Raw genomic sequence first — 26,708 nt, 5'->3', positions numbered from 1 at the left:
AGTACGCTACCGTAACGAGAGTACGAGGTCGGGTATAAATACGATACGTACGAGACGCCCGAGTAACAGGGATTACCGAGAAGTTGAGTCCATGAGTAATGACAGTCGGTGAACGCATGGTCCAGGTGATGGGAATGAGCAAGCAAGGAGTAGGAGTAAGTAAGCAAGAGGAACGGGATCAGATGGAGGAGGTACGAGGAGATGATGGGAGTAGGCACGGCGGGATGGAGCGAGAGCGAACGAGCGCCGGGCGCTACACAGGCAAGCGCGAGATGCAGCGCGGCAAGCGGCTTCAGCACCGTTACCACTGGTATTACCAGCTCCTGCCGCCCCTTGCCCTAGCGCAGCTCCTTGTATCTCATAAGACTACTGGAGACGGAACATGCTACCTGACCTGGCAAACTATACACTATGATCCAACTATGTCGGGCAGAGGACGGTGTGGTGGTCGAACTGGACACCTCGCTCTGGGACCTCGAGAGGTATACGTCCCTATATGCGCTTCATGTTTGCAAGTCCTGAATGGCAGCAGGTTGGATAGTTTGGACCATTTTATCTACGAGAAGACGGGGGTACCACCAGAAGCCATATGGGCGTACCTCTCTGACGGAAGGCCACTCAAGGCTGACAACGTCCGTGAGCTTGCAGGATTGGAAGATCAGGTGGGCCCTTAGACTATTTATGCCTTGCAAGCACTCACATTGTGCCAGACTGTCTACGTCTTTAACAAGACGTACCTCAGCTCCGACCTAGAACAAGTCCTACACGATCTCCACTACGAACCCCAGCTGCAACCCCTCGTGGAAGGTGTGTCGGTCGAGGTAGGTCCCGCGGCGCAGCACTCATCTCCCATGCAGACGCGATAGCTTCAACGCCCCCATTCCGGATATCTCAGCTCGCGAGCAGCTACGTCCAAGCCGCGCTGGCGCACGTCGAGCACATCAACCGCACGCTCACCTCCCTCCACTACCAACAGCGCGCACTCCAGATCTCCTCCAGCGCGCTCGACCACCACGTGCTTGCGATTTCGGACACCTTCGAGGCCCTCGCGGGCATCGCCGAGCGCGAGCTAGACAGGCAGGCGAAGCTGCTCGGGGGGCTAGAAGCCGACCTGGAGATCGTGAGCCGCGTTCGGGTGCACAAGGAGTTCCTGAGCGCGGCGGTGAGGAGGGCGATGGAGGCGGGGGATAAGGGCCGGACGCTGGGCGACTATGTGAGCAGGGTGAAGATGCAGCAGGTGGCGGCAAGCTGCGTGAAGACGCACGAGGAGCTGAAGGCACGCTTCGAGGACGTGCAGGAGGCGATGGCTCGGCTGAGTCGGGGAGGGGACGAGGTCAGGCATGCGGTTGGGAACAACAGGTAAGGGAGCTCTGTTTCGTGGGACGTGGCAGGACATCGATGGGCTTCAGTTCGATAGAGGACGGGGAGGCGTGCGCACGGCGCGCACAGGAGCTCTGGGAAAAGATATCCACACTTAATGCTTCTGTCGAGAGTGAGCAGGGAGGGTGCTTCCAGGTTTGGGGCTGAGATGTGCTGACACCGCGAAGGACCAGGGGTCGCTCCAGAGAAGGCTTTGCAAGGTGCGTTATGCTTCTACTACAGAATACACGGCGGAGGGCTCACGAAGCGACAGAATTCCGTCAGCTTGACGATGCACTTCGGATAGAAGTAGAGCGCATTGCCGACATCAAGGCAGGTCTCTGTGCGGTGTGAAACCGTCTCGCAGGTTACTGACATGGTCGCAGAACGTGTACACGGAGCAATGCATGTACACTATCCGGCGGATCAGCGAGCTGAACACGGACATCGTCGCGATACCATCTGCGATGTCTGCGCTCCAAGCAAGCTTCAGGGCGAAGACGAGCTTCTCGCACATCGCTCGGCTACACAGTATGTTGTACGCCTATGGAGCTACAATCGTCGAGATCGTCCGAAGGAAGGAGTTCGGTAAGTCGTACAAGGGTCCACGGGGATCACGCTGACAGATTCGCAGCGCGCTTCTTCTATCAGCGAGCACAGAGTATCCTGGAAGTCATGGCCAAGCTCTCGTGAGTTGGACAGCATCTGGTCTGTGTTACGACATTTTGATCTCGCACTTGCCACCAGCTCTAACGAACGCAAACGCCGACAAGCGTACAAGAATGAAGTGCAAGGCGAGCTCCCCTTTGAAGTCAAAGCCATCGACGACGCAGTACCAAACATCGACTTCTCGCCTAGCGGCTCGAACGACTTTCCATACACCCTAGAGCGTGTGGACATTGACGGTCAGGGTGTGCTGTCGTGATATGTATCCACATGTCGATCTCACTGTGGCGTCCCACTTTACAGAATTCTTGCGCGTGCTCGACGATCTCGAACGGTTCGCGAGGGACGCCAAAGATCCCGCTGCCGAGGCGTCGGTGCAGGAAACTCGGTCGAAGCTTGATAAGCTCATAGGCAAGATGGACAGCCTCGAGTCCGGCTTCGATAGGATCGCCGAGAGAAGCCGTACGTGGGCTTCGGCATTTCCGCGCTCGGCGCTGACATATGCTATGACAGTGCTTTCAACGTCACGGTTACTGAGCCATCGGCGGAGGAGTGCGTATACGGTGCCTATCAGAAGAATTGCTGCTGACGCGAAGCACGACAGCTACCGAGGACGAACAAGCCTACGCCGAGCTGCAGATCCAGCTACAAGAGCTACATCAGCAGAAGGACGAGCAGGACGCTGTACATCGACAAAGCCGCGCCGCCCTAGAAGCTGAACTCGCTGAGCTCCGCGACTCACTACAGATGTCCGAGACTGCGCGTGGCCAACTTGAACGGGACTTGCACGCAACTCGTGCCCAGTTGGAGAGTGAGGCGACGTCACGACGAATACTTGACGAGCGGAATAGTGAGATGTCGAAGGAGGCTGACGCCAAGCGTGAGGCCCTCTCACGCGCTCTCTCCGAAGCGACCGAGCAGACCCGATCCGCAGAGTTGCTCCGCCAGCAGCTCGCTCAAGTCAAGGACGAGTTCGAGGCCGTCAAAGCATTAGAGTCTACCAACGCCGGGAAGATCTCGCTACTGCTCGAGGAGCAGGCCAAGACGCTCCGGCGACTCGAGGAGGCCCGGGCGCGAGGCGAAGACCTGGAAGCACAAATTCAAGCTGCGCGCGGGGAGAGCGATGACGTGAAGCGTGCGCTCGTCGAAGCGGCCAAAGAGAAGGACCGGTTGCTGAGGGCGCAGGCGTCGGAACACGACCGGCTTCTGCGCGACCACATTGCGGAGGCGGACGGCGACCGTGCGGTGCTCGAGCACCAGTTCTCGGAGCTCCGCGCGGCGCTCGAGGACGCGGAGCGACATCTCAAGGACGCCCGCGCCCAGGCGGAGATGGCGAACGCGGACGCAGTTGGCTTGAGGGAGGAGCTGCAGCGCGTCGAGCACGAGCTGAGGGACGCACGGCGGGACGAGCGGACCGTCCGGGAAGATCTGCGGGCCGGCCGGGCGTCTCAGGCTGACTTTGAGCACAAGCTCGAGCAGAGCGAGCGACTGGTCGCACAGATGCTCGACGTTGCGCTCGCGTTCCGCGACGCGCATGTGAAGGCGTTGTCGAATGTGCAGGCTATGATTGCGCACCCTGGGAGCAGAGGCGCTGCGGCCGCTAATCTTGGCGATTCTGCGTTGAGCCATTCGCGCCATGCTATTGTCGCGCACTCTGGGGAGCCGGCACCGATCGACCCGTCGGACCCGGTGGCCGCGCTGGAGGCGCTGCGTGCTTTTGATCATGACCATTTCCTCGAAGCTATTGCGAAGGCGGGCTCGACGATACGCAAGTGGCAGAAACAGTGCAAGGACTACCGCGAGCGGGCCAAGGGGAAGATCTCGTTCAGGAACTTCGCCAAAGGAGACCTAGCCCTCTTTCTTCCAACGCGCAATTCTATTTCCAAGCCATGGGCGGCGTTCAACGGTAAGCCGTCTGTGGCTTTTGGCGAGTCTGATCGGTATTGTGAATTTAGGCACTGACGTCCGATGTTTCTCCTTGACATGCCACCTCTATCGCCGCCCGCCTGGGCCCCATGCAGTTTCCTTCCCCCATTACTTCCTCCAGGCGACAGGGCATCTTGCAGAGCAGCTTAAGACCCGGGAATGGATTGTGGCCAGGATCACGTCCATCACCGAGCGGGTCGTCGATTCCAAGGTACGTTCACATGGGCGTCTATATTTGGCCTCCATGTCTGTCTTTCTGGGAGCCCTACCGGGACTTATCATAAACTATCTTCCGGGCGTCCACATATAGGATCCGAACACCAATCCTTACGGCCTAGGAGATGGCGTCAAGTATTACATGCTCGAAGTGGAGGACTGGACACAGCCGTCATTCCCTTCCAAACGTCGGGAATCTTCCAAGAAGGCCCCGACGGTAGAGGCCCCTTTGGAGCCGACGAACCAGCTCCCCCCAGCCACAGAAGCGATCCCGATCCCGGTCGGACCTCCTGAACCTGAGGTTGAGGAGTCGTTCAGTGCGACTCGGCCGCCGACCTCGCGTCTATTCCCACGAAACCGTAGTGCATCCTCGCCCACGGCGGGCCCATCTTCCCTCTCGCGTCTTCTCGCGCAGGCTGGCCCCTCGGAGCCTCCCACGTCGTCGTCTCCCGGACTGGGGTCAGGATCGGCTGATGGTAGGGGAAGTTCTGAGGAGGCACTCGCGCTAGCCCCTCCTCGCGATGCCTCGCCCACAATATTTGCTACACCTCCAGACCCCGAAATTCATAGTCCGAAGTTGCCTCGGAGCGTGTCGCCTACCGTGCCTCTTCCTCCACCCGCTAACACTTCATCCGAACCGCCGCCACAATCTCCAGCGCCTTCCCCCTCCCCGACGCGTCCCAGCTTCAGCCCCACTCCGGGAATCGGATCACAACCAGTCAACCATCATGTCCCAAACCAGCCTTCCCCTCTACGCTCGACTTCGCGCGCGTCTCGTGGCTCCGGTTCTACCTCCTCCCGTTTCTCCAGGGGCATTCCGTTCGGAACCGCGACGACAGGAAGTGTCGCAGCGGCAAAGACCGTGCCGACCACCGCTATTTCCGAGCATGCCATCTCGACGTTGTCAACGACGCCCTCATCGGGGTCAGGTTCTGGTGCGAGCGAGACCACGCTCGCCGGCGTGCAGATGCCCGGAACCCTAGGCACCTCGACGCTCCCGTCCCCCGAGGGCTCGCCGACGCTTGGTATGACGAGCGTGCTGACGCAATCGCACAGGCGGCGAACGACTTCTTACCATCTCCCTAGTTCCCGGAGCTCCACCGTCGGCCTGTCGTCTCCCAACGCTACTGCTACCCCCTCGAGTCCGCTTGCAGGTGTCGGGATTGGGGTGACGGCGAGCAGTCGTCTGGCGAGCCTCGCTAGTAGCTGGGGAGTATCATTTGGGCGACGGAGGAGGAGCGAGATCCTGGAGAGCGAGTCGGCGGGAACCGCTGGCGGGCGCGCCCCAGGAGGCGCAAGTCCTATCCCCGAGTCGCCGACGCAAGCGGCTGACTAGCATAACTGACCGCTGTTACCCTATCGTCCATCGTGCGTGTCGCATGCGACATATACATTGATGATAATCGCCGGTGTACACACTCGTTTCGCCTCGTAGCCCGTCACTGACGTGATATTCTCGCTCATTTGCTGTCCTCTCCATTTACCATTTCTGTACATTGTTGTCTGTTGCTGCTCTCTACTTGTCTTGCCTTACAAATTGTTCGGGACTTCTCACACAATTCACCATCGGATCCTACAGCCCAATCATTAGCTACTACATAACGCCTCCAACGAATCCGGCCTCAATCGTATTCCGTGGATCCTTCCACATTCCCATGAAAACTCCCTGAAGTGCCACTGAAACGTCGCGAGCAGGTCTGAGTGTGGTACGAGCTGCATTGGCAGAGTATACAAACCCTGGGCGCACGGCGCTACACTTTGAGCGATGTCGTGAATACCCCGAGGTTAGACCGTGCGATACTATGTAGGCACCTTGTCACCACCGTTTTATCGCTACAGGGACAGCAGTATGTTGGCGTCCGCGTCCGTTGCAATTGCCAGCTGCTATGTAGCTCTGGAGGACCAAGAGAAGACGTCATGCCTGCTTCTCGCGCCGCTACCCAGAGCGTACGCAGATCTTTCGCCCCAATTTCCCGTACCGACTTCGACATCTGCGCCTGAATAGAGTCACCGCGCGTGACGGTCGTCCAGATATCCTCAGTTTCGAAGGCCGCCAACTGCAAACGCATTCATCCTCACGAGCACGGCTGCGACCGCACTCCCGACAGTCCTCGCGACAGGTTTGCCATGCCAGAACATATTGCCGTAATTACGCACATCAGCGCGGTGGCGCAAGGGCGCGCGCCAAGCCAGTTTCTCCAGCAAATCCGCGCAGATCACGACAGGCCGCCCGTCTTATCGACAACGAGTGGCCGCAGACCTGAGGCTGTTTCTCCTTGGCGGGCAGGACGGGAGAGTGTCTTCGAAACCTCGGAGGTTATAGTGCACGCACGCAACAGCACAGGTTTTCGCTGCGAATGACGCAGTACTCCATGCGAGCTTTCGCGGATTGCGATGTGCGAGATGTGGCGGGGAAAGAAAAGCCGGTTGGTGACATGCACGGGGCTTTTTGAGGGGCAATGATGCCGACGGTCCGCGCTCCCTTCTCTCCTGCTCATGCGACAATAGAGCCGTCCGCAGCAGGCCGCCGTGAATGACTGCGCATCGATTCTGTTGCGGGGTGTGGAGTATGTAAACACGATTGTGCCTGTCAGACGGTGCCACGGGGAGAGCCTGGATGAGCTTGATTCCCCGCGGGGAGATGAAACTTTGTGCAACATGCACTGGCACTGTGGGAATCTGGGAGGCGGGATCATTCGTAGCTTTGGCGCCGGCACTCGCGGTCCGTCCGGGATCCTGTTTTGTTTCGTCTCCAACTACATAGGCCTCGGCGGTACACTTCATCCTCCTGTCATGGTTTTACGTCTCATGCAAACGTTCAAGAGTACTTCCAAACTCACATATGATAACGCCGGAGGTCAAGGGGTTCTCCCCGGCCGTGTCGGAGTACTTGCGAAGAATCACACGTACATTGTACGATTAGTGGCTGCCGCTGGGAACGAACGGGTCAATGAACGCGAGCAGGGCCCCCTCGACATGCACGAATGTTTTTGTCAGTTCCCTGAGACGAAGGAGCCTGTCTCGGCAAGTGCTTATTTTTCAATCTAGCGGCGAAGCCAGCAGCGCGGTGCCTGTCAAGCGGAAGCTCAGGAGAAATGAACATATGCACTAGCTTTTAGTCTCGGAAGAAGAGGCGTTGGAGGAGGGCAGACCGCAGGTGATGGAGGATGGGTGGTTGTCCGGATCTAGATGGCGTGTGGATATGTGCCTGGCGAGAGCTGGGGCTGGCCGGCGTGGGCCAATGGGATCGGCTGGGCGAGTGCGGGACCATCAAACCGACGGCGAAATTGGGGAAACTCTGGAGAAACCGTCGACGTCGACTGTCAACATCGGTCACCTGGCCCTTCCATTCCCTCTTTTCGTGATCGCAGCTCGTATAAAGCCTCCACGCTCGTTTCGCGCTTCCTTCAGCTTCTCCCAGCTCATCACTCTTCGCGGCATTCAGGTCCATCCCGCTAGCTCGTCATCATGGCGCCCGGTGCTGTTGTAACCACAAGCTCCCCTACGGGCTTCATGCACCTCATTGACCCCAATAGGAAGTGGTACAATAACAGAAGGTACGTCGTCAATGTCTGACATTACTCCAAGGGCGGGCGCTCACCTCAACACCTCCGTAGGCTCATTACCCTCCATGCATGGCTCGTCCTTCTGTAAGTTCTGCGTTACTCCAGACTGTCCAGGGAACTCACCACATTCATGTCCCTAGCCTCATCACGTCGTCAACGAATGGTTTCGACGGTTCCTTGATGAATTCGTTACAATCTATGAACCAATGGGAGTCCTTCTTCAACCATCCTCAAGGAGGCACGCTCGGTCTGTTGAACGCTATCCAAGTGCGTAGTCGATTGGTTCCTCTGTCCTTACGCCTGTTCTCAAACCACTGCTTAGAACATTGGATCCCTTGCCGGCTACCCCTTCGCGCCTTACCTTTCAGACGGTATCGGCCGTCGGCCCTCCATCTGGATTGGTGCCGTGTTCATGTTGGCAGGCGCGGCTCTCCAGACGGCCTGCCAGAACATCCACCAGTTCATTGGCGCTCGGTAAGCACTCCCATGAACTTCTCACGAGACGCCCTAATCTGAGAGAGCCATTCAGTTTCCTCCTCGGTTTTGGTCTGTCTATCGCAAGTCAGTCTCCGCGCTCCACCTGACGTTCTTCGTACTCACGCCTGCCACTCTAATTTTAGCAAACGCCGCTGCAATGTTGGTGACGGAGGTCTCGTACCCCCTGTACCGTCCTCAGTTGTCGTCACTGTACAACACCCTCTGGTACTCAGGTAACATTGTGTACGTCATGGCTTCTCACGAAGAGGCGTTCATCTCGCTGATCTCGGCTTTCTGCACAGCGCATCCTGGGCCTCGTTCGGTACAGCTCGCATCCACAACGACTGGGCATGGCGTATCCCCTCCATCCTCCAGGCCATCCCGTCGTTCTTCCAGTTCTTCCTCATCTGGTTTGTTCCCGAGTCCCCGCGTTGGCTGATCAGCAAAGGGAAGGACACTCAAGCTCTCCGTACCCTCGCTCACTACCATGCGGATGGCGATGAGAGGGATCCTCTCGTCATCTACGAGTTCGAGGAGATCAAGGCCGCCATTAAGTTGGACCAGGAAAGTCAGTATTTCGGAGGGAGTCATCGGCAGCAGGCAGTCGCTTACAGTCCTTTTTTCCAGACAAGAACCGCGTCGGCTGGAAGGCCCTCGTCGCGACCCGTGGCAACCGCAAGCGTATGGTCATCATTGTGGCCATCGCGTGGTTCTCGCAGTGGTCCGGCAACGGTCTCGTGTCCTACTACCTCAACCAGGTCTTCGACACCATCGGCATCACGGACAACCTCACCCAGCTGCTCATCACCGGTATCCTCGCCATCTGGAACTTGTTCTGGGCCGTGTTCGCGTCGTTCCAGGTCGACCGCTGGGGCCGCCGCTTCCTGTTCCTTACGTCTGCGGCTGGTATGACGTTGTTCTTCACCCTCCAGACGGTCTGCTCGGCCCAGTATGCACTTCACGGGACGCACGCTGCCGCTCACGCTGTCATCGCATTCATCTTCCTGTTCTACGCCTTCTACGAGTACGTCCAGCGACTGTTGTACCCGCTGACGAGCTACTGACGCATCTCCTTCAGTCTTGCCTTCACGCCGCTCATCGTCTCGTACACACTCGAGATTCTCCCGTATTCGCTCCGTGCGAAGGGCTACAACGTTTTCAACTTCACGGTCTCCGTCGCTCTTATCTTCAACCAGTACGTCAACCCCATCGCCCTCAAGGCCATTGGCTGGAAGTACTACGTGAGTGTCCCGCGTTCGCTCTGACGGAACCCCTGTCCCTGCTCGGGTGCTGACCCCTGATGTGAAATAGATCGTGTACTGCTGCTGGCTCGCGTTCGAGACCGTCTTCCTGTACTTCTTCGTCGTCGAGACCCAAAACCGCACGCTCGAGGAGACCGCCGCGCTGTTCGACGGCGACGACGTCGTGAAGCTGCAGCAGATCGCACACCAGGCCGCCGAGGTCCGCAACGAGGACTACGACGAAAAGGGCTCCGACCCCGGCCTCAGGGTGTAAGCACCCGCCACGGGCGCCGGCCTCGGTCGTTTCGCTCTCCTTCCACCTTGGTTTTGTGTTTGTCTCCTCAGTTACGATTGGACGTAGTAGGCGTACGCGCGGCAGACCCACATCGCTGTGCACGCGTTGTATTTGTACCGATATCCACGGGCCGTGAGCCCCGCTTCCCACCTCATCGCTCTCTCGAGACCCGGCTCTGCGTTGTTGCGATGGCCTCAGTCGTGGGTGTGTCTCTTCTTGGTCCCTTCGCCGCCTCCTATTGCTTTCGCACGATGTAGTATAGTACCAGTACCCCTCTCAAGCTTCCCCGCGACGCTCGACTCTTCCCAGACTCGGCTCTCGCATTCTCGCGATTTCGCACCCACTCACCCCTGACGCGTTCCTCAACGAAATGTAACGTGCCCTCGAGATGTACATCATGATCATTCCTGGACGAACCTTACTACCGCTCGCCCCCAGTCTAGTCCTACACTACTTGCTCGTTCTATCTCAAATAACGTTTCAACTCCAAGCTCCCCTGTGTGAATTCCCCGCGAAGACGATAACAGCGTGGACGAACTCTCGACCGCGCTCGGTTCCGTTATCAGGCATGCATCCTGCTATTATGGTAGTGGGACAGTATTGACAGGCTAGCGAACCGAGGCACCCCAAGAAAAGGTCTTCAGCGTTCTTTCTGGCATCGAAGCCAAGGAAGCCGCCGAGTTTCGTTTCAATGGAACCCCCGGGTGAGACCATATGTCTTCGAAGGGGCCAGGCGGGCCAGGAGCGGTGAGATGGAACAGATAGGCTACCTGAATGGACCGCGGCGTTGTGGCGGCCGAGCCTGGCCAGGATTCTCACTATATCGGTTCAGCCGGTGCTCTGGGTTTCTAATGTGAGGACCTTGGAAGGCGGTCGTGCGAGGATCGTCGCGGTCTGGGTGGGAGGGATTGGCGCTGCTCGACTGTTTGCACAACTGCGTACTCGTAGACTGCCCCCGGCCGTGCCGATAACGCAGTCGTCGACGGATGGGGCTGCATCTGAAGCGGCGAACAAATTACCTCCCGTGCAAGGTTTGTTCATATCCGAACCCAAGCCATGCGTCGGACCACTGGCATGGACGGCGCTCGAACGCTGTCAGTGCTTCAGTAGTTTATATGAGCGAGTGACCATGTGGTTGCAGAGCCATATGGCCTAGCTCGCCGAGGTGGATGAAGTCTAAACGATGTTTCAACAGCCTGTGGGATCCGTACCGCAACATCGTATCGCGCGGTGATCAAGACAGCATGGCGCACGTACGTGAGCCTAGGTGGCGGCGCTCGGTCGAGGCGCATGACCGACCAGGAGGTCAAAGTCGACGCGGCCTGATACTCTAGGGTCGTGAGATGCTAGAGTGGGAGTGGATGGAAGTCGAAACAGGTGATGCGGTTGCTTCTGGTGCAGCCCCACACGTCCACAAAGCGGCTGTATACGAGTCGCCGTGTAGATGTCACGGACAGCTATCGAAGAGGAACGCCAAAGCCAAAGGAAGCCTTGCGGGGAAAGCATCACCTGGCTTTTCACCACGCTATAACGTGTGATCTGACCACGGCGCCGGTACGTTCAAGTCCGCAAGTGTAGCTACCGGTGCAACGCTTTACGCAGCTTATTTGGATTACATGCTAGAAGGCTTGTGGTAAGGGCGCTATGGCCTGCCCGCTGGAACGGATATATCGTCTCTTTTAGGTGATGTGGTGGTGGTGTTCAAGGGGGATCAAGTCGGCGGAGTTGACGGATAATGGGCAATGGGTTGATGTCCAGGACTGTCAGGCGTCTATATAACCAAATGTGAGATATTCCGTCTATAGCAACTTGACGCAGTGGAAGCGTGCAGGGCTCATATATTCTGACACCCTGAAGTCCCTAGATCGAAACTAGGAGTTGCTAAGGACGTTCGATGTAGCTGTGCTTTTTGCCCCTTGTTCAATCTTTGCCATCTTTTGGGCCATGTTTGTTATTAGACAAAGAAAAAACTGCCTAGATCTTTCACGCCAGTTTGAGCCTCGCAGGAACAAGTATTTCCGGGAGCCACCAGTAACCCGACACGAAGACATTGGCGGGCGCTAAGGGTTGAAGAAGACATTAATAATCAGTCCTGTAACCTCTGGCCGCCCACCTTCGTTACTGTTTCTATCTCCACTGTGTTACACTCGCGGTAGGGGCAGCTGGTCGCCTCTGGGCAACCAGACTTTCGAGCATGAACACCCCTCAAAGCATGGCAAGTCTACAGGATTCTCGACGTGCACGGGCTGGCGGTTGACCTTTGGGATTCACGAGACAGATGTTGGGCTGGGGCAGCCTGATCGTGGCGGCTGGCGTGAGCTACTACTATGCGAAACAAACGATCGTAGAGAGACGACAGATGCAGGAGGCGGAGGGAAAGCGGCCTTCGGAGAAGCTCGATTGTAAGTCCCTGGTTCTTATCCAAGGCGTCTCGTCTCGTCCAATGGAATCGTACATGACACAGGGCGTTCGCGGATCGAGCGGCAGGAAAGGCAGGCGTCGAGCACACAAGGAACCAGCACCGCGCCGGCGAGTGGGGTCGACACCAAGAAGTGACGGCGCGCGCATCTCGACCAAAGTCCCCGATGTTTGTCTCCCGGGTGCCCCGCCATCGACGTCGATGCTGGTTGTCCTTGCACATATACGAGCCCTTGTAGCCCATGCCCGAGTCTGTGATACGAGCTATCCAGTGATATTGAATGCCGCTAGCATGTCCTGACAGAAGCTGTGTGGGGTTGCGCATGTTGGACTGCCTTACACACCTTGGTAAGTCTGAAAACCCACATAATATTGATCCGAGCCTCGAAAAGCGGCGCGGGACGGGGTCCAGGAAGGGCGTGGATCGACTCGGACCCGAGGATGGGGCAACTCGCATACCGAGAGGGTTTGGCACAGTTTTCTCGAGTGACGCAGTCGTGATCTTCGACAGATCCTTTCACACCGAGTGCGATCCTACCTCTTCCTACAAACATACCTTCGTCCTTGCCGTCGAACTCGCCCACCGACGACGACAGTCCCTCTGGTCAGTGCTATCTTGTACTCCCTCCGGCATCATACTGACCGCACCACTTTCCATACTCTAGAGCTGAGCCGGTCGATTCAATGTTGCAACCGCAGGGAGACGCTGCCACGGAACTATCAACCAGCTATATGCGCCCACGCACACGGTCTCAGACCAAGGCGGCAAGGTCGAGACCAACCTCGAAACGCAAAGGCTCAGGCGACGACAATCTGAAACTGCCCAGACCGACCAAGCTTCCTCGGACCGACTCCTCTGAAGACGTCTCTGACTATTGTCGGGATACTCCCTCGGACTATGCCTGTAACTCGTCCTCGGAGGTGCCCCGCTCGATGCTGGTCAGCTTCCGCGTTGCACCTTCGCCATTCCAAATGTACGACGGAGCGAGCAGGACGTCGTCCGTGACCGATGCAACATATCTCGACACGCAACGATTTGTAGCGTCTGGTCCGGAGCCTATGTTCGAGTACTCGTGGCGCGTCATGTTCAAGAAAGCGTACACACCCACAGAGGAGACAGGATCACCGGTGATCACACCCCAGTCGACTGTATGCGCCGTGGCCTGTTTGTCGGGTGCCAACTCTCCTTCGACATCGCTCTCAGTTCCACCGCCTTCGAGGCGCACCAACAAGCGTGCGGACGAGAACGTGCCACCTGTTTCTCTTACACCCCTCAGCCAGTTGGTTGACATTTCCGGACGGTCAACTCCCAGGAACGCAGCGAAGGCAGACCCATTCCCTTTGCATCCTTTGGCGAACACCCAATCTGGCCTTCCGCTCGCCATCAAACGACACAGCCCTTCCTTGGGGTTTCAGCACGTTGTAGGCTCAACGTGGAGCGAAGAATATCTAACGAACTCCACCGCGCGTTTATCCGCTTCGCGTTCGTGGCCTCTTCCTGTCAATCCATCTACTTCACTGCTGTCACCTCATCTTCCACCCACATCTGTACCGGCGCTACCACGTTCAGCCCTCGTCTCCATGTCTCGCGGACTTCCCTTGCGTTCCGATAGCGCCTTGAGAACCTCCAATCCACCTCAGGTAGAACGCCCCGTGCAATCATCCCAAGGCCGTACGAGGGGACTTCCTATCTCCTTTCCCTTAGTACGGTCGCAACCTGGTCATAGTCTCGGCGGTCCCATCACTGTCCCTTATTTCCCATTACATCTTCCCCCGCCGCCCTCCTTGACCTCCTACCCTACGCACCAATCGGGTTCCCCTCCTAACGTTCCCCGAGTATCAGGAGTCCACAATCGTTCTGTTCCGCACCTTCACCATGCGACTGTGGATCATCTTACCCCTCATACGACAGGCATACCCCGCGCTTTCAGCGACCTCCCTTACGGGTCGTTTCCTCCCACAGGTTTTCACCCTATTCCCGAAAGCCTTGCTACGTCTTCACCTCCATCCACTGAACAATCAACCGCGAGTGTCTCGATGCCGTGGTGCACGCTCTTCGACAACTTGAAGCAGGGAAAGGGCGATTCCGAACAAGGGAAGAAGAGACGACGGACGACGGCAGTCGTCCACGAGTCTACGGAGGACCTTCCTTGTGCTCAAAGTTCTGCCATAGACGTTAACAATGACGAAGACGAGGAGATGGTGCATCCGTGTCCTCTGTGTCCGCGGAACTTCTCCCTGCCTAACAGCCTCGCTATCCATCTTAAGTGGCATTGGGGTGCGAGTACACTCGAGTGGAAGAGAGGTGAGAGACTTTTTTCGCGGCGTATATCCTCAGGTCTCGTTGCTGACTTCGTGCATGATTGTAAGGTATCATGAAGAACGGCAAAGGGCTCGAGAAGGCTTTGTCCGAGGCTGAAGAACGCCGCCGCCATGCATCTACCGCTCAAGCCGGGCAGCAGGAAATCGACAACTCAGCGCCCCCATCGCCTCTATCTCCGTCGCTGCCCACTTGTGCAAGTCCGGACGATCGCACAACGCGGCCACCTGTCATCAAAGAGGACGAGAGCCAGGACACATCCATACTTGACTCCACGTACCCGTTCGCGATGCCGGTCTTCTCACAGTCGTCGTTCAATATCTTCGACCTACCCTTCTGTGCTTCGTCCGACGCGTCGATGTTCGAGTTCGACGACAGCACTGGAGTGCTACCCCCTGATATGATGGGATCGTTTCTGTTCCCGGAGCTTGCGCTATTGCCCGGAGAAGGCGCTCCTTCGACACTCAACGCGGCCGACGCATCAACGGCACCTCTATGCGAGTTCGGTGGCGAGATGATGAATCTGACCCTTGAGCACGAGTACGGGTCTGCGGTCGACACTCCCATTGCAGCAGAAGACGTGGAGTCGGGAAGCTCATCGCTATGGTCTCCCGATTTGTTCGGATGCGACGAGGACGTGGACGAGGATCGCGACGCTGAAGGAGAGGAGGATCTGGAGGACCTTTTTGGTGCCCAGGAAGGATTCGAGGCATACGTTGGCACAGAACGTCTTGGAAATCAAGGCGCCGATTACGAGATAGCACCTGCTACGACGCACGAAGGGGCTGACCATGTGAGTACGACGTGCGCTGCTCGTATTTTTGTGCAAATGATGGCCGTTAATATATCTTCTTTGCCATCGCAGGTACGTAGTACGCTTCGCATTTCTGACCAGCGTATCGTCGCCTCCAGCCAGGACGTCCTAACAGACAACTGCACTCGCCGGGACCGGAGCACTCGTGCATCGCTGGAGGACGGTGGACGCCCTGTTGCCGTTCATGCCCCTCGTCTTACCCCCTTGGACCTTCCTCCTCCACAGCTCGGCGACCATAACGACGACAGCGGCAGCGCCGAGCACATCAACGACGAAGAACGTGAACTTTTAGCCGCTCTCGCACCCCTGTCCGACCTGATCGCTCTCCCGTCGCCGCCCAGTGAGCTGGATGTACTGGACCAACTCTCTCTGTCGTAATGGCCACCCCCGCTCCTCCCTTTGTGTGCACGCGGAAAGTCCCATTGAACTGCGGCCAGGACGCAGCGAGAGCTGGGGCTCGCCATCCGTCCCGTCGCACCGGCACTGTTAGATCATAGATGTAGACCGACTCACCTCCGATCGTTCCAGGGTTGCGCTATATCCTCAGCAATTGACTGTATAGAGTTCTCGCTACATTACGATCCTTGTCAATCCGTGTATTGTGTCGCTATTCACGAGAGTGTATTCTGCAAAGGTCCATGTGTAGAAATATAGGAGTAATTTATGGAGACATTAAGGCATCGCGATGACGACTCGTGGAAACATGGTATGCAGGACCAACAACGGATCTGCCAAGACGGGAGGAAGAATATTCCAAGAAACTTGCGTACGGTCGTGGTGGATTTAGGGCAGCGGCGTTTGGGAGGATGTGTAAAAGCTGGCGCTGAGATGCTTACCGCATCTCTAGCGTTCAACGGATCCAGAAGCTGTGCAGGATCGCAAGGGCACAGGCACACGAGCAGACGATGAAGCCCAGTGGATAACCGGCTGGGCCGTCTTGGACGCTCTTCGACCACAACTGCAAAGCGGACATCAGCCCAGGCACTTCTGCTCGTCGCGACGCAACAGCTGCGGAGACGACGTACCGTGCCGCCAAGGATGGGGCCTGCGAACCGCGCCAGGCTGACGATGCTCTGCGCGATGCCGTTCGCGTAGCCGACGAGATGCGGTGGGGTCACTGAGATGGACGGGCGCGCCCAGCGGTCAGCGATGTACGGCAAAGGGGTGGGAGGCGGAGATACGCGAGGGAGGGGTCATGGGAAATGATAGGGAGGCGAGAATGGAGGGACGTACTATAATTGAGCAGCACCGAAATCGCAGTGTAGCTGAAGGTGCTACCGCAGTACCGGACCGCACTGATGCAACGGAATGTTTCACGTCAGTATCGTCGTCCACCAGTGCCATCGTCCCGGGCGGAACTAAGCGTGGATGGTGTGCTAGGCTGAGAAGACGTACGTGCTAAGTGCCAGAGCTGTCGTTCATGGGAACCATCAGCGTCTCGCTGTCTGATATTGCGGGCATAATAAGAAATGCACGGCAGGAGAAGTGACGTACCGGCCATTAGAACGAGATTGCCGTCATTGCTAGGGCTTGCGAAGACGCGGTAGAGGATGACTGTGAGGTATGACGGGATGAAGAGCAGCGAACCCAGCCGGAACATGGAGAGGTGTGAGAATCTGCCTCTTGGAGGGCTGAATAAGGCGGAAGGGTCTCAGTCGGCCATCTTCCTCCAGCATATGGACAGTTTGAAAAGACATACCCGATATTCCTGTACGGCATATAAATCAATTAAAGCTCCACGGCGAGAATACAGAACGCCGGAAGGTAACTTACGGATATAATACGAACTGGTACGCGATCTGGGCGAGACACATCAAGGCAACTGCGAGGACGGGATGCGTCAGCAACAGATTACATATCTCCGGTCGGCGAATGCGCTGAGTCGGATCGCGAGAAGGTAAAGGACGTACTGAGTTGCGAGAAGTGACCGGCGTTCAAATTGAGACCACCCGACGGGTATTTGCTGTCAAATAGACGCATTAGCATTAGTGACCGAGATCCATGAGCTTGTCGTAAGTTGGCCGAGAGCAAAGCAACCATGCCTCCTGCTCAAAGCGAGCCTCTCCGAGATGGACAGCAATCGAGAAGACAAGAACTCACGAGACAAGGTAGAGATAGAACACTTGGTCGTGCGTGGTTGAGTGGAGCGCGAGCCACCCATACTGCAAGATGATCGCCAGTGGAAGCATGCTCATAATCGAAGGCTCGTTCTCCGCAACTATGGACGTCGCAGAGGGACTAGTCCCACGCGACGCGCGCCGGCTCTGCTCTGCAATGGGCGTCAGCGCGTCCATCTCCTCCTCCGCCTCGGCCTGCGCAAGTAGCTGCTGAGCCTCAAGCACGGCCGGAGGCGTGCGCACACCGACGTGCGAGAAGATGGGAGGCACGCCTGACGACGGCCGGCGAAGTGGTAATTCGTCTGCCTCCGCTCCGGGAACAAGCGATGACGAGCCGCGGCGCAGATTCGAGAAGCGGCGCGCGGAAGAGGACGGGCGGAGTTGGCTTGACGATGCTCGATGCGCAGCGGGTGTGCGAGCGGCGGCCGACGACACGCGACGAGAGAAGCGATTGTGTCTAGGGGTTGAAGGCGAGCCGTAATGGTCTCCCTCTTCCAATTCGTCATCATCAACGGCATGCTCATGCGCGTAATCTGAGAATGATTCCTGCTGCTCCGCGTCTAGCTCGCTGTCGCTCTCCTCGAACGGATCCTCATTGTCTGCGTTGATCGCCGCAGCAACCCAGAGATCGGCAATATTCGTGACCGCGTTCTCGTTGGCCATGAGGAGGCGCTGCGCGAAGTTCATGTCGCTCCCAGTCGCCACGCTCGAAGGTGCACCCTCGAAAGCGCTCTCACGCCTGCGACGCAGTGAGAGCGTCGTGCTTCCACGCCGACTCGCCATACTGGCGGCGCTCGCGAGACGATTACGGTATGAGCTGCCATATCCGTATGCCGAGCCGTTCGTTCTGCTCACGCGGGAGAAGGTGCGGAGTTTGCGTGCCGAGGTCGATTCGACGAGCGGCATCGGGGGCTCGACTGGCCGGGAAGGACCCGGGGAGTCATGTGCTTGTTCTGGGGACCTCTTGGCAAGGTAACCCGAAACCTTGTGGCGGAGAGAACCGTAGAAGCTACGGTCATCGGTCTCATCGAAGTGGGGCGTGGAAGGGCGGGATTCTTCTTCAGGAATGCTGGTGAGTTTCTCGGGCGGGAGTTGGATGGCGCCTTCCCGGGGCCCACAGTCCGGACTGAGGAATAGGGACAGCACGGAGCCTGGTAAAAGTTAAGCTAAAAGCCATACGAGATGTCGCGTGGGAATAAGACAGACCAATGAACGTGATCGACGCGGCGACGCAGCATGGCAGCAAGTACGGGTAAGTCACGAACAGGGGCACCTTCGCAAATACGTTCGGCCACGTCTGGGCGGGCGATTCGACTGAATATGACCTCGATGACTAACTATATGCGCTAGACGGAAACGAAAAGACGCACACGTCCCACCCACGATAGCACCGGACACACCTCCGAAGCCCCAACAGAATCTGAACGCGTAGATGATTTGTGGTCAGCGGAGTGCGATATCACCGGTCACCGACTAAGGAGAATCACCCAAGGATTGCATACGCGCGACCCTCGTTGCTTTGATCGGTAATAGAGGCCACGGTACCACGAGCCACGCCAATCGCGCCAGCGAACACGCCTTGCATGAGGCGAGTCGCAATTGCTTGTTCAATTGAGGTCGAGGTGCCGAAGAGACAACAAGTAACGGCACTGCCTAGCAGAGAGATCGTCAGGACGATGCGTGGGTTGTGCTTTGAGGCTACGGTTGCCTGTACATTGTATGTGTGAGAACGGACTGAGGAACGTTTGTTATCCCTAGAGTAGCTCACCCATAGAAGAGAGGTGAGAAATTGCGTCAGGAAGAATGTCGACACTGTCAACTAGCGTCAGCACGAGAGGAAAACAATCTCCTCGGATCATCTCAGGGCAACATCAATGCAAACAGCCGCTCAATGTCTCGCAGCGTCGGCTGGGCCTCGTCTGTCACTGTCATGGGAAACAATAGGCGGCTGAGAATGCAACTTATATGGAAAGCCCGATTGCGACGGCTCCCGAGGCATAGGTTGAAGAGTTTTTCTGTCAGGGCTGGTGCGACTTGAACATCGCCACAATCCCTTCTGCGTCTTCAGTGATAACTTAGCAACAACCATCCGAACCTATTTGGACGAAAAAAGCCGAACAGGAGGGACGACCACTGATCTCATGACCAATTGAACACCATCCCGGTGGATGCTCCCATGTTCCTGACGATGCGTCCGAAAGCGTGGCAACACTCACCCAATAGTCCTGTCCAGTATCCGACTTGTGATTCGTCGTGGAATTGCCCGAAGCCTGAGAGGCAGACCATTGAGTTCCGGTAAACCAGGGCATATGGTGACAAACGCACCTTCGACCATGAACAACAAGAACGGCGCAGATACGTTCGCACAGAGAAACTCCCCTAGCATCGTCTGTATCATGCAACCTTCAGTCACGCGAGCCTTTATTCCCCCTGCGTAAATAAGAACGCTCACAATTGACAAGACAGCCATTGATAGTATGGGGAGAGGTGTGGTATACACTTCTCCCGATGCTTGCAGCGCGCTTGGAATTGCCGGTCGCTCTGGGGTCTGTGTGATTCCACTCTCCTCATCTCCGCCTCCCGCTCGACTCCATCGGTCTAGTATGCTTGGCTTGCGAACGAGTCCTGAGAAAGAGACTCGAGTACTTGGTCGTCGTACACCATGCGGTCCCCCTCCTTGCATCTCTCGTGCATCTGGATCAATATCGAGAGCCGTGTCGCCTGTCCCAAATACCCGCCGTGAAGGCATGATAGCTGAAGAGCCCGCGGACTGATAACGGCCAGACTTCGCTGAATGCGTGACAAGCCTTGCAATGAGAACGGTAGATTCAGAAGCTCAGCGCGCGCAGATGCAAATATCTATCGCCGTATGGAGAACGAGTGTTAGCGAGGAGATGGAGGCTGTTCGAAGAAGTGGCTGACCGCCATGGAGCATTCCGAGCTGCGCCAATGGATAGTCACGTGACATACGGTTACGGCCGACGGCCCTTCAATTTCTTGAACCACCTCTGCATGAGAAGTTAGGAGTATTACACGAATTATAATAGACTGATCATAGCCCTTGACGATGTTGATTGTTTTGTAGGGATCAGCGCAGGAACTGATACTCTTCGTTGACTGAACGCTGTCCACGACTTTCCTTCCAATACAACAAAGCGGAAAATTCCCAGGTCACAGAAGATGACGATCATATCATAATCCCTCGAATACCGGCGCGAAGTACAGTATTTACCACATGAGCAAGTACTGCGTCTGTGCGTTTAGGCTGCGAGATGAGCCACGATGTCGCTATCTTCGACTGATCGTCCCTCTCAGTCATGCGCGAATGAAGGCCCTGGATGGGAAGAGTACGGAATGATACTAGGACATGGGAGAGTAGACGATCGCGGGACATCGCGACCAGAATAATCAAGGCACTTTGCAGTCGGTAAGTACATGCTGCCTGCTCGAGCTCATGGCCATGCTGGTATCATTCACAACGTGCACCTTGTATGACAAGCCGGCGGGTGCATGCGAAGATATGACTTTTGCTGCCGTACCATGAATGCAACCGATCCGGCAGATATCGCACGACAACACACTATCGATAGGTATGCTGCATTCCACACTCTTGTCCATCCGGGCCTACCGTCCGAAGACTCGCATCCCGCCTTTTGGCTGTCGCACACCGACCAATCCCTTACATGTACCCATGTAGGTCACACAGAATCATGAACATCTTGGCAGTGTGTACCGCGCGGATGTCTGCCATCGATGGATGACGCTGCAAAACAAACTATGGTGATACCCATACGTGGACTTATCCCTACATTACTACGATCTTCGTCCAAGCACATTCTCAAGGTCGTTCTCATGTGGTGGGTTCGACAAGTTGGTGACCTTATCGCTGCTGACCAGCGCCGTCAAAGTTCAGGGATAACATCGGCACTATATCACTTGAACGCGCTCGAATCCCCTCACGGCTACGGTCCCGTGTGGGGGTAACTCTCACTACATAGCAACAATCGGTCTCTCGTAGCGCGCGCGCGGCCGGACTTCGATCTGTAGCGTTGGGGATGGGTCCTGGCATAAGTTAGGATTTTCGGGCGGTGATGCCATCCGCCGAATTGGTCCGCGCGGAGACCGGTCCCAGACCTGTTGCAACCGAGCGACAGGGTCCCCAAACCCCAGATCGTCTTCAGATTTCCTATGGTTCCCACTCAATCTCAATCGCGGGCGCCGAAATGCAGGGTTGTGATATTCCGCACGCACGGCCTAGGCTGAGGCCCCCTTGGCATGCACTTTGCCTGGCTAATATCTCGCCCGGCCTCTGAAGCTCCACTCTCTCCCGTCAATGCCAACTCACCTCTTCATCATAATATGGCACAAGAGAGTTCGTGCACCGAACTAAGAATTGGGAATGCGGAGGACCTGAAGTATAAGGTGTGGGATACATAGATATATCGAGGGCTGACAGACGCTGACGGAGCATAAGTTCAGGTGAAGCTGCTCGAATAGCGCCAGGTACCGAACATCATTCTGCGAGAGTGCCAATAAACAGGATATCCCCGCGCCTCATGAATTGTTCACTAAAGTATGAGAGACAGAGACAAGTCCCGTTTGCCTGGACGCTCTTCGCTTGTAAACTTCATATTCATAGCGACGCTTACCCCACGCTTCAAAGGCGGCAGTACGAATGACGGGTACAGCCTACGCGGCGTTTCTCACGTTCATAGTGCAGCCATTTTGACTTACTGCCTCGCTAAGATCACAGATCCCGCCTCGCCGATTGCGAGGAGATCGCCGAATCTCAACAACGCCCGCCTATGCATGTTGGCGACGAACCTTCACCCTCTCCAGTGTCCACGAGTCTCCCTCACATCTTCTCACATGCGGCCGGATCCGAATTCGTTCTCCCGGTCGCCACGTACTGCCCGTCATTTCCCCGCCCTGCTGGAGTCATTTCATATACGCAGCGCTGATTAGAGTGTCCGTCCTGACAGATACCTTGCACTCGTATCACCGCGGCTTGTACAGCCTCTCGCCGACGTCCAACGATCCCAACATATATCGAGGACTTGATCGGCGAATTGGAAGCACCCCCAAGTTCCCCAGAAGTCAGCATAACAGAAGAGGTACAATCTGAGAGGAAACCCCGGCATGTCAGGGCTGGAGAACATCGCTGTCGCTCGTGTGACTTGACGTCCGAATCGGTAGAGTGCGACTGTCGCTTCTCGTCGAAGCATCCCCTCCCATCTCTGGCATCCTCCAGATCGTCAGGTTGACATTGGCATCAATGGCCTTGTGAGTCTTCTCGACCCCCGACCCTTGGTAGGCACGGTGAAAATGATGCTTCTCTCAAGAGCTTATTGTTTACCGGACACAGTCGCATGTCTTCGCACAACTTCACCCGCATAGCCGACATTTCGGTTGACCCGGTGCGATCTGAAACGCGCTCTCAAGAATCTCATGCCGCACACGACGCCCGTGTCCTCTCGTTATGGCCCGCGATTTTGCCACACAGCCTCGAGGTCTCACAGCGCCACGACCCGCCGCGCGAACCCAAGAACAATATTCATAATTCCACCGAATTTGGGGAATTTCCGGCTGCGCTTGGTCCGCCTTGCGCACCCTGCCTTGGTGTAGTTTAAAAGCACCTGGGTCTCTCTCGCTAGAGGACTCCGCCATCCCACCTTCAGCAGACCCCACTCCTGTTGACTTGCTGCCTCCACGCTCTTTTGGTCTTATTTTGTTTTTCATTCTTCAATAGAGTCAAACATGACTGTCGCTTCGCCGCCTCCTTCATCATATCGCCCGACCAGTATTATCTTCCCCGACCTAATCTCGCCTTGTCCATACCCACTCCGTGTCAACCCACACTGCCAGCTCGCCTCCGCAGAGTCCAAACGATGGCTCATCCAGGGGTGTCGACTCAAGAAGAAGAAGCGCGCTGCGTTTCACGGACTCAGAGGCGGTCTCCTCACCGCGATGTGCTACCCTCTCGCCGACTATGAGCAGCTCCGAGTGTGCTGTGACTTCATCAATTACCTCTTCCATCTTGACAACATCTGCGACGAGATGGACGACCGTAGGACAGTTAGCACCTCAAGCGAGATCATTGGTGCACTTCGGGACCCGCGTGGCTTTCGCGCCTCGTCAGCAGTGGGACGACTCACGCAGAGGTGAGTATCCTCATGGCCTGGATGTTTGTTTTGCGCCTTGCCGATTGCATCCCTTTCGGCGCGTTTTGGCTGACACGTTCCACGCAGCTTCTGGCGCCGGCTTACTGCGACGGGTTCCCAAGGCGCGCAGAGGCGATTCATCGAGACGTTCGAGCTCTTCTTCCGCGCAGTGACCCAGCAAGCAAAAGATCGCGCGTCTGGGAACATCCCAGATCTCGAGTCATACATTGCCATGCGCCGGGATACAAGTGGGTGCAAACCGTGTTGGGCCCTCATTGAGTACGCAAACAACGTGAGTGTCCATGCCGTAACGTACTACCGCCGAGCGCGAAGGGTCCCACGCTCACCTCTCGCACAGCTCGATCTGCCAGACTGGGTGATGGAGCATCCTGTCGTTCTGGGCTTGGGTGAAGCCGCGAACGACTTGGTCACGGTGAGTTTGTGTGTGGATATATTCCCCTGAAGCCTGTACTGACGAGTCCCTTGCTTCTAGTGGTCGAACGTACGTCTTCTCCGCTATTCGCCGGATGTTCTGTACGTCTCGCCCCTGCCCCTTCGCGCATACTAATCTGTCTCCGCCGGCTGCAGGATATCTTTTCGTACAACGTGGAGCAAGCGAACGGTACGTACCTTTCGTAGCATCGTTCCCGTTGTCGTGTCAGTCCTCGAGATCACTGAACGGCTGCTGACTCCTGATTCGCCGAACAGGCGATACGCACAACATGGTTGTGATCGTCCAGCACCACGAAAAGCTCGAGCTCCAAGAGGCCATCGACTACGTCGGGGACCTCTGTCTCGGATGCATCGACCGCTTCGACGCCCTTCGCAAGGCTCTTCCCTCGTGGGGTCAAGAGATCGACGAGCAGCTGAACGTATACATCGATGGCCTCGGTGACTGGATGATCGGCAACCTAATTTGGTCGTTCGAAACCGAGCGCTACTTCGGCAAGGAGGGTCCCCAGGTTCGCCACGACCTGTCTGTCCGCCTCCTTCCCCTTCGCAAATGATGGCCGGACGAACAGGCGGTGCGGCCTTCTTTGTGACCGAGATCCCGTATGCACGCGTAGGTATGTCGGCGTCTCACCATCAAATGGGCTCCCGGCTGGCTGTGATGGTGGTGTGGGAGCCTAGAGGCGAGACTCGTGGCTGACGTTGCTCCCACCAGGACTTAGATGCCGGTCGAAAAGCCCTCGGCCCTTCTAGCGGGGTCGTCCTCGAAGCAGTCTCTCAGGCTTATGGACCGCTCAGAGTCGGCAATGCGCCCGGCGATTGAGATCTACTTTGACTTCCACTACCACCGAGCCACGGAACCTCGCGACTACCGGCTGTGAACGTTCCCGTGAACTCCGTACACCTAAAAACGGACGCGTTGCGCGTATTTCCGATCTCCATTCTTCCTTGTATCCGTCGTCTCGTCTCGTCATGCGCTTCGATTACAGCATCCCTTCGTTCGTCTTGATGTTCGCACTCGGACACCGTCCTCTTCCTAACATCTTAGCATCCCGGCCCCCATCGTGGAAGGCCTTTGGACGTCCATTCGTTCAACGTCGTTCTCTTGATATTCTCTCCCTTGGTCTATTCAATTCGCACCAAAGATTGCTAATCGTAGACTTGTCGATCTGAGTCTCCGTCTCCTCCCTCCTGTAGCATGGTTCACATATTTATTCTCCTTTCGGAGTCTCTATCCTATATATCGCCTATGTTTCTGTCCACGAACATGAGGGTAGCGACCTCATACGCACGCATGCGTCTTCAGCATACGCGTAATTTATAGACACCTTTTGTTACTCTTTCCTCATCTTTCCCTAGACCATCGTTATAATCCCTTGCACGTAATGTCCTCCTCGTAATCCCATCGAGTCGTGCCGACATGTCCTCGCGACCTTTGTTGTGAGCATCCACACGGTTGATCGGCCGACACCACGCGATTATATTTATATTTGTCTTCACAGGCGAATCGCAGGCCGTAACTCGCAAGAGTTTGGCCCGTCGGGGTAGGGTAGCCGACGGCGATCGTTGCGGGTTTGAGGCTATGCGACTCAGAGACCACACAGAATTGCCCCCCAGAAAGCGATCTAACTACACTATACCATTTGCTCCTGGCTTGATGTTCTTCGTGACAAGTTGCAGGTGCTTAGCATGGCTGACGCGTATCCAGGACCATTTATCATAGTAAACCGAAGTCTACTTTACACTCAAATCGTGAGTTTCGTCGGATGGTTGAGCTAGCCCTACACAGCCTAATCGCGACGATAGCTATCCTTGAAGTCTGAGTTCTGTGAGAGAACGAAACGGGTGAGTGTCGAAGCTTTGACTCGGAAACGGATGGACAAAGTACCTTGGTGTACTGCCCGCCACGATCATTCAACCTAGTGCTCTGGGCCGGCTGCCCCTGGTATCTACTCTGGTCTTCTTGCTTCGGATCGCCCTGTTGACCCCCGATGAGCATCACACATCCGGCGTACAACTCAGCGAAAGCTTACGTGAAGCTTGGTGAGTACGCTGCTCACAATGCCTCTATCGTTCCGCCCAATGTTGTTCGACCCGTTCTGGCCGCTCCCGACCTGAGACCCCTTGCCAGTGGAGGGCTCCTCGTTTCCATCCTCGTACGCACCGGCACTCCCACGGGGTTTGCCAGTGTCCGCGGGGGCGCTCGTCTGAACGAGGCCGCTGCCCGATTGCCCGCCAGAGTGTTTGCTTGTGGTGCCCACGGGGTTGGTAGGCAGATACTGCGTCGGCTCCTTCGAGTTACGGACGCTCGTCTGCGTGCCTCCCGGAGAACTGGTCCTCGACATGTGTTCAGGCGCTTGGAGTGCGTGGCGGTATTGCCCTGATAACATTAGCGTTAGATGACGAACGCAAGGGAGAGTGGACGGACGTACATGTTGGCATCGTGTTGGGGTCGTGGCTCACTTTCGCCATCTGCATGTAGAAGAAGGCGCCAAGGCCCACTGCGACGGTGGCCATACCCACGCCCATCGTCTGAGAGAATGCCAACGAATTTGTGTGTGCGAACCATGCGTGAAGGACAGGAAGACATACCGTCAAACGGCCACCTGTGCCTGACGCGTGCATGGCCGCGTTGGCCCGGCCGGATTGGGCGGCGTTGTAGCGTAGCTGGGATGAGCGCAT

General features: G+C 56.6%; 7 protein-coding genes and 1 non-coding gene across 8 annotated transcripts; 6 read left to right on the top strand and 2 right to left on the bottom strand.

The window, feature by feature from the left end:
- The first annotated feature begins 396 nt into the window (after positions 1–396).
- Positions 397–5,821, top strand: DICSQDRAFT_156224 (uncharacterized protein). Its single transcript, XM_007367641.1, has 15 exons — positions 397–482; positions 533–662; positions 711–807; positions 858–1,359; positions 1,410–1,492; positions 1,548–1,580; positions 1,634–1,692; positions 1,746–1,947; positions 1,994–2,048; positions 2,107–2,264; positions 2,329–2,487; positions 2,539–2,577; positions 2,630–3,931; positions 4,047–4,162; positions 4,262–5,821. The coding sequence occupies exons 1-15, from the start codon at positions 412–414 to the stop codon at positions 5,501–5,503; spliced, it is 4,248 nt and encodes a 1,415-aa protein (XP_007367703.1). The 5' UTR covers positions 397–411; the 3' UTR covers positions 5,504–5,821.
- Positions 5,822–7,566: 1,745 nt separating this feature from the next.
- DICSQDRAFT_89149 (hexose transporter) lies at positions 7,567–10,231 on the top strand. The gene is made up of 10 exons (XM_007367640.1): positions 7,567–7,724; positions 7,785–7,817; positions 7,874–8,000; positions 8,056–8,207; positions 8,263–8,294; positions 8,354–8,453; positions 8,513–8,778; positions 8,838–9,234; positions 9,289–9,451; positions 9,522–10,231. The coding sequence occupies exons 1-10, from the start codon at positions 7,636–7,638 to the stop codon at positions 9,723–9,725; spliced, it is 1,563 nt and encodes a 520-aa protein (XP_007367702.1). The 5' UTR covers positions 7,567–7,635; the 3' UTR covers positions 9,726–10,231.
- Positions 10,232–11,549: 1,318 nt separating this feature from the next.
- On the top strand, positions 11,550–11,630 carry DICSQDRAFT_t124. The gene has a single exon. It is a non-coding gene; the product is annotated as a tRNA-Met (tRNA).
- Positions 11,631–11,866: 236 nt separating this feature from the next.
- On the top strand, positions 11,867–12,465 carry DICSQDRAFT_108676 (uncharacterized protein). Its single transcript, XM_007367639.1, has 3 exons — positions 11,867–11,961; positions 12,025–12,148; positions 12,211–12,465. The coding sequence occupies exons 1-3, from the start codon at positions 11,941–11,943 to the stop codon at positions 12,300–12,302; spliced, it is 237 nt and encodes a 78-aa protein (XP_007367701.1). The 5' UTR covers positions 11,867–11,940; the 3' UTR covers positions 12,303–12,465.
- A 21-nt stretch (positions 12,466–12,486) lies between these two features.
- On the top strand, positions 12,487–15,676 carry DICSQDRAFT_181878 (uncharacterized protein; the record flags this gene model as incomplete). The annotated part of the gene is made up of 5 exons (XM_007367638.1): positions 12,487–12,768; positions 12,830–13,647; positions 14,077–14,469; positions 14,535–15,277; positions 15,350–15,676. The coding sequence occupies exons 2-5, from the start codon at positions 12,849–12,851 to the stop codon at positions 15,674–15,676; spliced, it is 2,262 nt and encodes a 753-aa protein (XP_007367700.1). The 5' UTR covers positions 12,487–12,768; positions 12,830–12,848.
- Positions 15,677–15,911: 235 nt separating this feature from the next.
- Positions 15,912–20,306, bottom strand: DICSQDRAFT_108675 (major facilitator superfamily MFS-1). Its single transcript, XM_007367637.1, has 16 exons — positions 19,868–20,306; positions 19,741–19,804; positions 19,632–19,685; positions 19,184–19,227; positions 18,903–19,123; positions 18,786–18,835; positions 18,622–18,729; positions 17,399–18,566; positions 17,209–17,261; positions 17,072–17,120; positions 16,998–17,006; positions 16,793–16,929; positions 16,694–16,709; positions 16,532–16,593; positions 16,324–16,415; positions 15,912–16,256 (listed from the first exon to the last, which is right to left on the bottom strand). The coding sequence occupies exons 1-16, from the start codon at positions 20,162–20,164 to the stop codon at positions 16,149–16,151; spliced, it is 2,532 nt and encodes an 843-aa protein (XP_007367699.1). The 5' UTR covers positions 20,165–20,306; the 3' UTR covers positions 15,912–16,148.
- A 1,940-nt stretch (positions 20,307–22,246) lies between these two features.
- DICSQDRAFT_138476 (terpenoid synthase) lies at positions 22,247–25,381 on the top strand. The gene is made up of 8 exons (XM_007367636.1): positions 22,247–22,725; positions 22,781–23,576; positions 23,664–23,868; positions 23,935–24,009; positions 24,070–24,078; positions 24,165–24,198; positions 24,285–24,643; positions 24,742–25,381. Exons 2-7 carry the CDS (start codon positions 23,173–23,175, stop codon positions 24,581–24,583), a joined length of 1,026 nt encoding a protein of 341 aa, XP_007367698.1. The 5' UTR covers positions 22,247–22,725; positions 22,781–23,172; the 3' UTR covers positions 24,584–24,643; positions 24,742–25,381.
- Positions 25,382–25,816: 435 nt separating this feature from the next.
- DICSQDRAFT_171930 (uncharacterized protein) lies at positions 25,817–26,708 on the bottom strand (the record flags this gene model as incomplete). The annotated part of the gene is made up of 5 exons (XM_007367635.1): positions 25,817–25,852; positions 25,915–26,004; positions 26,060–26,406; positions 26,459–26,558; positions 26,619–26,708. 5 exons carry the CDS (start codon positions 26,706–26,708, stop codon positions 25,817–25,819), a joined length of 663 nt encoding a protein of 220 aa, XP_007367697.1.

The sequence above is a fragment of the Dichomitus squalens genome, assembly GCF_000275845.1.
Source record: "Dichomitus squalens LYAD-421 SS1 unplaced genomic scaffold DICSQscaffold_27, whole genome shotgun sequence".
NCBI classification, from domain to species: Eukaryota; Fungi; Basidiomycota; class Agaricomycetes; order Polyporales; family Polyporaceae; genus Dichomitus; species Dichomitus squalens.
This window is presented reverse-complemented; position numbering and strand designations above follow the sequence as displayed.